The sequence below is a fragment of the Carassius carassius genome, chromosome 37 (genome assembly GCF_963082965.1).
Source record: "Carassius carassius chromosome 37, fCarCar2.1, whole genome shotgun sequence".
In the NCBI taxonomy this organism is placed as follows: domain Eukaryota; kingdom Metazoa; phylum Chordata; class Actinopteri; order Cypriniformes; family Cyprinidae; genus Carassius; species Carassius carassius.
The window spans coordinates 27,659,821-27,671,611 of NC_081791.1; the positions used below are offsets into that span (position 1 = coordinate 27,659,821).

The window sequence follows — 11,791 nt, forward strand, 5'->3', positions numbered from 1 at the left end:
AAACGTGCGGATCAAATCCAAATCCGTCTTTTTAGAGTCTGATCAGAATATTGACTTGGGCCCTCTGTAGAGTTCGCTTTCTGGGGAAGTGAAAGCAGGGGTTGTATTGTCCTTCTCGGTAGACCTTGCATTCCTGAACAGAGCCGTTTTAAACATCCTTACCTCTCCCCCATTACGGTGCCACTGGTTGAATTAACCTCAAGGTCAGGTCTTCTGCTGAATTTTTCTTCACAGAGTGGACAGAAGCAGGTCTGTGTGTTTGTCCAGCACTTGTTGAGGCAGGGCAAACACAGAGTCCATAAATATTTAATGGGAACTGTATCGGTTTTAATGTAAACTATAATGGTGTTTTTTTTGATGGATACCATTGGTGGGATGTAATAGGGCAGATGACAACCAATAGAACAACAGTAATTCCTATTGGAATAATGCCAAAACAAAAAGGAATTATGTAATGGTTTAATGGAAACTGTAAGAATATCAGATTTTTTTTTATTTTGTTTTCAGCAGGATATTGATACTAATACTGTGTTGCAAATTATTGACTTTATTGAGCCGAAGCTTGGCTCGCAAATCAAATCGCAATCGCAATATGACAAATAAAAATCGCAATTCGATATTTTCCCCATATTGCACAGCTCTAATTTATGCTTTTTACATTTTTTTTTTACAGATGTTTCCCAAACCATTGTTAGATGCAGTGTTTCCTGTAGTTATGTGAAGATTCGGTTTGCACAACAGTATCAGTAAACTAGGCAATTTCTTATGTTTTTAAATCCGCAGTGAACTTCAGCTCAATCTCAAAGTAAAAGGCAGTACTATTTTATGAATACCATTCATTCAGATGTACTACTCTTGTCACATGTTGTTTTATTTTTAATTTATTTTGCCTACTGTATAGTAGGATTCATAAGTTTCAAGTGTTGCTGTTTTTATGTCGTCTTGAAGCTCCAGTGAAACCTAGCAGACTGGATGTAGTATAATTCACAATCCATATTTTTCAGTTACAGATACCAATATCTAGACTTGCTATTAATAGTAAATCATGATTAATTTAATCCTTCAGAGAATAACAGTGTGGTTATTGACAAAATACGGTGTCATCAATCTGTCGAAAAGAACTAAATATTGTTTGCTTACCATTTAGATCAGGAGCAGATGTAAATTTGGCAAATTATTTATATGCAAATGGTCTATACATTCGTGTCTCTCTCTCTTTTATTTTTTATGACAGTAAACACAGGTATCACTCTAACAAGTTTTTTACATTAATGCAACTGCAATTTTAAACCTGTATGACAATGTTTTGGGCTATGTAATAGAAATCAGTGGGGAAACAAAACGAGTCCTGTTTATATATTTCCAGTATACATCAAACAATATATGTATATACATTTATTATATTTGGGCAAAAAATTAGAACATCTTACACTGAATTAAAAATGGATTTAGGTCTAAAAACAATCACACCGAATTTACATTAAAGTGAACTATTCCTTTATTGCTTTACATACAAGTTTGTACTGTTTTAAAAGAATACATTCAAATGTATACCAGCTGGGAAATAAAATGGTTTAAAATGTAAAACATTGTTAAAGTTCAAACACATTGTTCAAAGCAATCAAATAACAAGTTTAAGAACATTACTACAGTATCTTCTTTTAAAGAGGCAACACAGTTCGTCTAGCACAGTGCCCTCTTGTTTTTTCTTCTTCTTCATCTCTTTCTAGTTAAACGAGGCCAAATCCACTGTTTACAGAGTTCAGGCACATCAACATATCTACTCTGAATGCAGCGTAGCTCTTGTAGTGACAGGGGAGGCGTAATGTTTTGAAACAGGTGTATGCAACAGGGAACTTGGCAGTCACCAACTCTAACACCAGGTGTTCTTCTAGCAGCTCCCATCCCACCCAGAACTTCATTAGGTTATTCAACCTGGTTGGTGATGCTATGGAAGAGTAATTAAAGTAGGAACAAATAACTAGTTGTTTTGTTATATAATTGTTATTAAATGGCAGAGACCTTAAGAAAAGTCCGTTTGCAAGGCAAGTAGCATAAATAAACTCATACCTTCTTCAATAAATCTTCGCATATAGCCTGTGATGACACACATTTTTTCAACAGTAATGGAGTCACCATTGTCTTCATCATACATATTGTCCACAGGTTTAGGCCATTCGATTTTCTGAAGAATTCCCTATGGGGTTTGAATAAGAATGCTAATGAGGTCATGAACTTGCTTTATTTATTTATTTATTTATTTTCTTCATAAGACAAGGTCTGCTTATGATGGGGATTTTTTAAATTAAAAAACAGTCATAATTTAGAAATACACAGCCATTTTCTATCCTGATTTTCACCCTCTATTTGAAACATTACTTTTGGGGGCACACCTCTTAAGGCTTCTGTGTTCTGAATAGCTGGCTTTTTTTCATCACAAATCCAAGAAAGTAGGCAATGATTAATTACAGCAGCAGCACTTTTTCAAAGAGGTTTGAACTGAATTTTTTATTTTTTTTTGTAAGGTTTCCTATATGTCACATGAATGCAAATTTTAAATGTTAATATGCAACTCATAATAGTACAAGTTTGGCATTATATCGACTACCCCAAAATGACCATTTGTGACATCTATAATGAAATAAGTTATACAGAGGATTGAATGTATTTTTCTCCCCCTGTAGTGTTTTTATGAACGCAAAAAAATAACAAAGAATAAATATATATATATATATTTCCAAATATACCAGAGAACACCAGATTCCAGATACAAGTATTTACCTGTGATGTAATGTCCTGAACTGACTCCCTTGGGAAAACAACATGGTGACTGTCTAGTCTCTGGGAGAGAAGTGGCCAGATACCGGTGTCTTTGATGCCTTTTCTCAAATCTTTAATCTGGCACTTAACGCGTCCGAGTACCTGGAAACATACACAAACTCTGAATTCTGAGTATGGGTCAACATACTTGGCTGAATGTCACTTCACTTTACACACTCACAATAGATTCATTTACAAGGATTCACAGACAGACAGGTAGATAGAAAGACAGGTGCTAGGGTGTTTTGCAAAGCGGGTGATTCTCAGATATTCTATGTGGATGCTACGGTGTTACTAGCATGATTCAGTACTGCACTAACACATGCATCGTTTTTCAGCATGTTGCTAGAAGATTTTGATTAGGTAAATAGGAACTGAATCTTTTTCAATGACTCCAGTCACAATATTATTATGAAAACAAAACAGCAAAACTTACAGCGTGTGACAACAGCTGTTGAAACAGCCAGTCTCGATTACGCAACGATGGAACAGGGAGATCCCAGAAAAGGCAAAGATTTGTCAATTGAGTCATTTCTTCTGCAGTGAGTTGTGTTTTCTTGAGCTGCAAGAACAAATTGAAAGTGTGAAAAGTATTACAATGATTCGGTGACATCTTTATAGAAAAAAGAGAGAATTTTTGTACTGGAGTACTTTATTACATTGCAAGTACTCACTAAACTAATAGTTTCCCTGTGGTCTAGGTCTGGGCAATCCTGCAGTGTCAGAACTGAAGCCGCGCTGTCCGCATTCCCTCCAGTTAGAAGGATGACCACAGGTAAACTCAGTCCAGAAAGACAAGGACCTCCGTGTAAAAAAGAATGACCTATCATTCGGCCAGCCATTTGGAACAAGTTGCTGTCCCGTAATACAGCAGATGCGGAAGGGACACGGTGGTTTTTTCCCCCCTCAAAAAGTACTGTGGTAGAAGAACCTTAAAAAAAAAAAAAGAACTGTGAGACAATCATCAGCCAATCACGACTCACGAGTAGAGCAGTGCATAAATTAATAGAGAATGAGGAAACAGGGAAGGAGCTTCAGTTGATGTTTACATCAACAACCAGAATGAGGTAAAAATGTGATAAATATATAAATAATGTATGTGTGTGTGTGTGTGCACATGTGCATGTGTATGGAAAAGAACAGCAATCAATTACACACCTAAATTCAAAGTAAAGCCAGTCTTCAGTTTTTGCATCACCATTGACAAAACATGACGGTTGACTCCTTTGCCAACAGCTGCATCTTCTAAAAAGAAATCAAAAAGACAGCAAGCTCATGTACACTGCAGAAATTGTACAAACAATTTTTTCTTTCTAATAATTACAGCGAGTAATACCTGTCAAGCTACATCTCAATGGAGCTGACCAGTTAGCACTGTTCTTTTTATAAAATGAAATCAGTGTACTGTCCTGCTCATTCACAGTATCAAATTGGTTGATGAGTAGTGACAGAGATGGACAGTATTCATTTTGGGATAGCAATTCATCACAGAACATTCGAGATGCTTGCTGTGGGTCAATTTCATTTTTCCATGCTGAAAAAAGAAATTCACAATTTATGCAAAGGCCATTTTACAAGCTTAGTTGTATGACAAATCTAGTGTTAAAAATAAAGCCACAACACAGAAAAAGTTTGAATCGATGCTTATGGATGCACTTGTTTCACAGCAGTACAACAGCACTACCCAAGCAGAATGTGTCGTGCATAACCTGCTGATAGCGGTGTGAATGTTTGTGCAGTTGAGAGTCCTGGCAATTCTTCTCTTCTTGAAGTGCTCGGAGAATCACTGCCACTGAAAGTCCACCCTCTAAAATAGGCATATAACATACAAGTTTTCAGTTTAGTCTATCTAAGCAATTAGAAATTTTCTTACACATTAAAATTAATTAAAGTGACATTGATTCTACAATGATAAAATAAAGTCTTTACAGATAAAGACATTTGTCCGGTTTTACAGACAAGGTTTAAATCCTAGTCCCAGACTAAAATGCATGTTTTACCATTTTAACTGAATGCAACTTTCACTGACATCTTAAAATGTCAGTGCTATTGATTTGTCTGAAGATGCACACCTGTAATGTGTGTGTGTATTTTTTTTTAAAGCACGTTTATAAAAATTACTTGAATTACCTAATTTAAGTAAGGTCTACTCGTGGCTTATGAAACCAGTCCATTTTATTGAATGAATTTATAAAAAATATATAAATTGCCCCAAAAAATATGTTTCTCTCTCTTTTTATTTTTATTTTTTACAGCTCCGCTTTCGACTTTTGTTAATCTTAGTCTATTTTCAGATATTTTAACTGTCACTTACGTTTTTGAACATAGACTTTATAGTGCACGATCCAAACTTAATTTTTTATAATTCATATACATAATAATTCATATATTAAAATGTGATAGAGAAAAAGGCAACGAAGAAGTCTTTTTTTAACAAAGGTCAGAACTCCTGTTGTAATGTAGATTTTTGAGGGTGCACTCTTGTCATAAATTAATCTTTTACTTTTACTACATCATTTTTAACAAAAAACATTGGTAAAATATATATTTGGGAGTCATTCCAACGATATATAGTTTGTCAAGATTAGATTAGATTTAATTGTAATATAGTGAAGTAAATGTAGGTGTCCTGGATACGGGACGGGGTGACAGTTAACAAATCCATAATTATACCTTTAACAAACAAGGTCTTTAACAATATGGATAATTTTTATCTTTGCACAGCAACACATTTTATAGTTTATAGTTTTAGATTTGGTAGATTTGTTTCTTTAAAACACATGTCATTTCCCTTCAGGAGACTTTGAGTAGCTGGATCAACATGATTAATATTGTGCCTTCTAAATATTACTGCTAGATTTATGGAATAGGTGGACAAATTTTTTTATGTATTGAAGTAAGTGTCATTCTACATATCGTAATATAACTTTACCCTTCACCACATGTGCTTGCATGATAAAGTAGCAGATCATTTGGGAGTGAAATCTGGCAAATGGGACAAATCTGTAAAAATAAAAATGTAAGAAAATTATATATGTTACTCATTGGTTTCCAGCAAAAGAAAATACATTTGTTGACTTAATAAATAATGCTATGCAAAAGTTTCAGATCAGTCTCGTCAAATTTCAGAATAGCCTCACACAACAGTTTGCATGGAACCACAGATATTTGGGTGCACATTTTGCTAAACAAAAATCTGCATTTATCAAAGAATGCATTTTGATCAAAATACCTGTTCTGGTTCTTCTAGATCTGTGTGAAGTGAGCTTGGCTGGTCAGTGGCTCCGCTAACATTTTCATACTCATAATCAAGAACAGTCACATCAGTTACAGAGTCCTAATGAAATAATGGAAATGGATTGGCAATGATAATATTAAGAAAGCATTATGATCTAAAAAAGAAAAGAAAAGCAATACAATTAAAACCTACAGTGTTGTTTACATTGCACTCTTTAATGTGCAAGGGCAGCAATGGCAGTGGTATTTTCATGCCACATTTCATACAGTTGGACTGGGGCATCTTTGAAAACTCCACAGAATCAAAGGGTAATGGTTCAGTGGAAAGTTGCTCTTGTAGTGGAACTACAAAAAGCATGTTCTTCCCATTATTCGACACCAATTTCATGAGCCGAGTTGAGTATCCATCAGAGTCTGTGGGAATTATAGACAGCTTTCGCCGCCGCTCACCACCACCTAAAAGTAAAATAAGAGGACAATCAAACTCAGGACTAATGCTGCCTTTACTTACTATCAGAATTGTTGTTAACATGAGTTTACCTAGTCAAAATTTGGACATGAATGATCTCTTAAGTTATAAACTGCAAGCTCAGAAATAATTTTAATGCACAAGTTCTCAAGTTGTGCAGGCTTTAAACTTAAAACATGGCAGAGAGGAGCACAATTGCTGCTGTGACTGCTATTCTTTTATAGTTTTTTCCATAATAGCTACATCAGCTTGTTGTCACGTACGGTGATATAGAAAAGGAGGAGAGATCCAAGTGCAGGTATGTGACTTTATTAAAGGGCAAATCCAAAGGGTAAACAGTCCAGGCAGGGTCAAAACCAGAGAATCCAAACCAACAAGAAAACAGAACAGAACACACGGCAAGGGCAAGACTACGAACTGTATCTCACATACAACAAGGACTCCGTGACTAAGACTCAGACAGACCAGGTATAAATACACAAAAGGATAATGGGGAAACAGGAGACAGGTGGGGAACAATCAATTAACTAAACAAGGAGGAAGGTGACCAAATAAGGAGACAGGAAGTGATAATATGATAAACACCGTGGGAACTGAGGACACCTAGTGGAAACCCAGGGAACACAACCCAGACACTGTGACAGTACCCCCCTTCTACGGAGCGGCTCCCAGATGCTCCAAGACAGACACAAAACAGAGACCAGGAGGGAGGCGGACAGGTGGAGGCTCAGGGGGAGGGACGGAGGGCCAGAAAAGAAAAACATGGGGAACAGGCACCAGAATGTAAACACAACACAGAAAGACCAGGAGGAAGGAGGACCGGAGGAGGTTCAGGGGGAGGGACGGAGGGCCAGACTAACAGAAAGGAACAGGGACAGACATTAACACAAAAACAAAAGGAAAAAACAACATGAAGCCCCCCAGGGCGGAGCAGAAGACCACCACACCCTTGTGGTCAGAGCGGAAGCCCCCCAGGGTGGAGCAGAGGACCACCACGTCCTCGTGGTCAGAGCGGAAGCCCCCCAGGGTGGAGCGGAAGACCACCACGTCCTCGTGGTCAGAGCGGAAGCCCCCCAGGGTGGAGCGGAAGACCACCACGTCCTCGTGGTCAGAGCGGAAGCCCCCCAGGGTGGAGCGGAAGACCACCACGTCCTCGTGGTCGACGCCAGAGTCCCCCAGGGCGGAGCGGAAGACCACCACAACCGTGTAGTCAGGGCAAGCGCCCCCCAGGGCGGAGCGGATGACCACCACGCCCCTGTGGTCGATGCCGGAATCCAACAGGGCGGAGCAGAAGGCCACCCAGTGACTTGACCTGACTCTGAAAGGTCCACGATGACTAGCCCTGTCTCTGGAAAGTCCATGGTACCTAGCCCTGGCTCTGGAAGGTAATCGGTGACTGGCCCTCTGGCCTCGGCTCCGGGCACCGCCTCGGCATCGGCTCCGGGCACCGCCTCGGCCTCCGGAACGGCATCGGCTCCGGGCACCGCCTCGGCCTCCGGAACGGCATCGGCTCCGGGCACCGCCTCGGCCTCCGGAACGGCATCGGCTCCGGGCACCGCCTCGGCCTCCGGAACGGCATCGGCTCCGGGCACCGCCTCGGCCTCCGGAACGGCATCGGCTCCGGGCACCGCCTCGGCCTCCGGAACGGCATCGGCTCCGGGCACCGCCTCGGCCTCCGGAACGGCATCGGCTCCGGGCACCGCCTCGGCCTCCGGAACGGCATCGGGCACCGCCTCGGGCACCGCCTCGGCATCGGGCACCGCCTCGGCCTCCGGAACAGCATCGGGCATGGCCTCGGCCTCCGGAACAGCATCGGGCACCGCCTCGGCCTCCAGAACAGCATTGGGCACCGCCTCGGGGACGACGACGGCCTGCTCGGGAACGTCCTCCTGGTCGGCAGCGGCCCGCTCGGGAACGTCCTCCTTGACGGCAGCGGCCTGCTCGGGAATGTCCTCCTGGACGGCAGCGGCCTGCTCGGGAACGTTCTCCGGACTTTGAAGAACGGTAGACGTCTGTCTCCTCCTCCTCCGCCCTCTATGATGGCCAGTCGGTGGCACCTTGTCTGGAGACTCAGGCGTTGAGTCGGCCATCTTGTGCTGTGGCGCTGGGCTGGCGGCCATCTTGTGCTGTGGCTCTAAGCTGACGGCCCTCTTGTGCTGAGGCACTGACTCAGCAGCCATGACGTGAACCGCCTTGGGAATCTCTAGGATCTTTGATAACCTTTCGAAGTACTCGAGAAAGGTGTCAGCGGCCATCTTGGGCGTTGGTGCTGAGCTGGCAGCCATCTTGTGCTGTGGTGCTGGACCTGCGGCCATCATGGGCAGTGTCGCTGGCCTTCTCCTTCTGCCCTGGTGAGATGGCGGCTCTGGTCCCTCCCACGTGAGCCCCGAGTCAAAGGGGGGGCAGGGTGGAGAGTGATGCTGGGCTTCCTCTCGCCCACCTCCTCCTCGGCGACCTCCCCTGGTCCCGCGAATCACGACCAGGCGGGTTCCCTCAAAACGATTGCTTCTCTCTCGCTCGGTGGCTGGGGAAGAAGTGTTAATCGACATACCACTGGATCTCAGAGTGACGGAGTCCTTCTGTCACGTACGGTGATATAGAAAACGAGGAGAGATCCAAGTGCAGGTATGTGACTTTATTAAAGGGCAAATCCAAAGGGTAAACAGTCCAGGCAGGGTCAAAACCAGAGAATCCAAACCAACAAGAAAACAGAACAGAACACATGGCAAGGGCAAGACTACGAACTGTATCTCACATACAACAAGGACTCCGTGACTAAAACTCAGACAGACCAGGTATAAATACATAAAAGGATAATGGGGAAACAGGAGACAGGTGGGGAACAATCAATTAACTAAACAAGGAGGAAGGTGACCAAATAAGGAGACAGGAAGTGATAATATGATAAACACCGTGGGAACTGAGGACACCTAGTGGAAACCCAGGGAACACAACCCAGACACTGTGACACTTGTAATGCATATTTACGTAATTTTATGTGTACCCAATGTCAGCAAAGAATCAGCAAAGCAACACTTGAATGACAAATGTATAATTAGGACTATATATTTGAAAAAGGAAATTTTCTAATAGCACAAGAATTTTCACACCCTACTTTCAATACAATCAGAAAGAACTAAATACTTCGTTACGTTTTATTTATATTTGACAGGCAAAATGTAAATACCTGTAGACTTGTAAAACATCCAGCCCCCCTGAAGAGTTTTTAATTTAGGAAATTCTTCCTCGAGTAGAGTGACAATCTTTAACAAGCATAAAACACCACATTCATTATTCATTTTTTGAGTCATGAAAAAAAAAAAATACTTGCATTGTGATAATGTTTGCAATTACCTCACTGTGTTTAAAACTGTCTGGAAAAGTTAACACCTTTTTCCCAAGCCCAGCATGTACAAGTTTTAGGTCTTCATCTCCTTTTGGAGCAAACAGGGTGTGTTCAGAGAGCACATAAATGAGAAAATCTGTCTTTTTCACAGTACCAGGTTTGGCCACAGGGGAACGTTTTTTGCCCCTAGGCTGTTCATTTTCAGTCCCAAACATACTCGTGAATTGCCTAAGAGTAAGAGTGACAAATAGACAGACGCATGAATAGTATTTCAGCAGAAGGTTGGAAAAAGACAAGAAAAGTTAAATTTTTAGATGTTTAAAAGGCTTACTACCATGTTTTAAAATATTTAATGATGCTAAATATTAAAATGGTCAACACATATAATTACCTTTTTAATGCCTGCCTCACCCTATTTTCAGGTTCTGGCAGAGTAGGCAGAGGAGTAAGGCCACTTGAAGAAGATGGAGTCGGGTCCCTGTCTAACACATCAATAAGAGTGCTTGCTGCTGATTCCACTTTTGATGATAATGCCTGTCAAACAGACATTTTACCTTAAAAACTTTGCATGAATTAATGTTAAATTAACAATACTATGCATTCTAATATATTATTGGCCTTTAGTCACTTAGATATAAGTTATGCTTGCTTTACTTTAAAAACTGTTTGCAAAGAAAGCTCTTGCCATTATTGCAGCTTCCTGTTGTTACCCATTCAGTCTAATGTAAAAAAGGATAGATTTCTAATATATATTAGTTTGAATAAATAAAAGACAAAACAAAACTGCTTGCTAAATTAATTATATATTAAATTGAGGTAAAACAACAACAAACTATCTTTAACAAACTTTACTTTTGCAAAATGCACAAATACAAAACTGAAAAGTACATTGATTCTTGGATCAGACATATAATATATATATATTAGGGCTGCACGATATTGGGAAAACATTACATTGCGATATTTTATTTTTCTGCGATATATATTGCGATATTAAATCTAATAAATTTTTTTCTTACAAACAAAAATGGGGGAGCACACTTCCATTCTCATTTTAAATGATTTAAACATCGACACCATCGTGTCAATTGATTAATATGCGCGAGGGAGAGAGAGCAAGACAGAGCTCGTGTTGTTTGAAGACAGTGAGCGTGCGGCCGGGGCTCTCTCTCTCTCTCTCTCTCTCTCGCTCTCTCTCTCTCTCGCTCTCTCTCTCGCTCTCTCTCTCTATCCCTCTCTCTCTCTCTCGCGCTCTCTCTCTCTCTCTGCCCTGTTAAACTGACAGGACTTAAAAACACATGCAAATGATAAACTTTCACTCTATGATGGTTAAGCTGTGCAATTAATCCGCAAATCACATTCGTCAAGGGCCGGGAAGCAGCTGGCCCGTACGGTGGATGACTACGACAGCCTACATCGCACATCCTGTAATGTGACTATCGTGGATTCGTACATCGCGATATCGATGCTTAAACGACACATCGTGCAGCCCTAATATATATATATATATACTTTTTTTTGGGAAAATAAAATAAAAACATCAATACATTAAAATGCTGTAATCTGTAAGTTTTGCTAGCTGCCATGTAATGCTGGTGTAATTTAATTTAATCAGTTTACTCATGTGTCAGCTGGTGTAACAATCGGTCCACTGGAGGTGAGTTAAAGAACGCAAATGGATTTTTATTTCACAAGTAATCCAAAATGCAAACATAATTCAAACAGAGACTTGACTTGGAAGTTCGTAGCAGTGAATGAAGAGGTATCATATCGATCACAAGTGCAGTATGGAGTCCTCAAGGCTCAGTACCAGGGCCTCTTCACGCTCTATACAAACTAATATATTCCATTATCATTTATAGCACAATTGTTTATACACTTATTTATTAGCCTTTTTTTGTTTGTTTTTTGTCTCTATG

General features: G+C 40.6%; 1 protein-coding gene across 2 annotated transcripts; it reads right to left on the bottom strand.

Moving 5' to 3' along the window:
* Positions 1-1,494: 1,494 nt before the first annotated feature.
* LOC132118563 (uncharacterized) lies at positions 1,495-10,536 on the bottom strand. Of its 2 annotated transcripts, XM_059528497.1 has the most exons (13): positions 10,264-10,536; positions 9,881-10,100; positions 9,714-9,789; positions 6,251-6,513; positions 6,053-6,157; positions 5,753-5,823; positions 4,157-4,627; positions 3,979-4,065; positions 3,495-3,751; positions 3,257-3,382; positions 2,782-2,922; positions 2,071-2,197; positions 1,495-1,948 (listed from the first exon to the last, which is right to left on the bottom strand). In XM_059528497.1, exons 7-13 carry the CDS (start codon positions 4,314-4,316, stop codon positions 1,731-1,733), a joined length of 1,116 nt encoding a protein of 371 aa, XP_059384480.1. In that variant the 5' UTR covers positions 4,317-4,627; positions 5,753-5,823; positions 6,053-6,157; positions 6,251-6,513; positions 9,714-9,789; positions 9,881-10,100; positions 10,264-10,536; the 3' UTR covers positions 1,495-1,730. The 2 variants fall into 2 exon arrangements, with proteins under 2 accessions (XP_059384480.1, XP_059384481.1); XM_059528498.1 differs by lacking the exons at positions 5,753-5,823; positions 6,053-6,157; positions 6,251-6,513; ... (1 more) ...; positions 9,881-10,100; positions 10,264-10,536 and adding an exon at positions 4,821-4,915.
* Between the last annotated feature and the right edge of the window lie 1,255 nt (positions 10,537-11,791).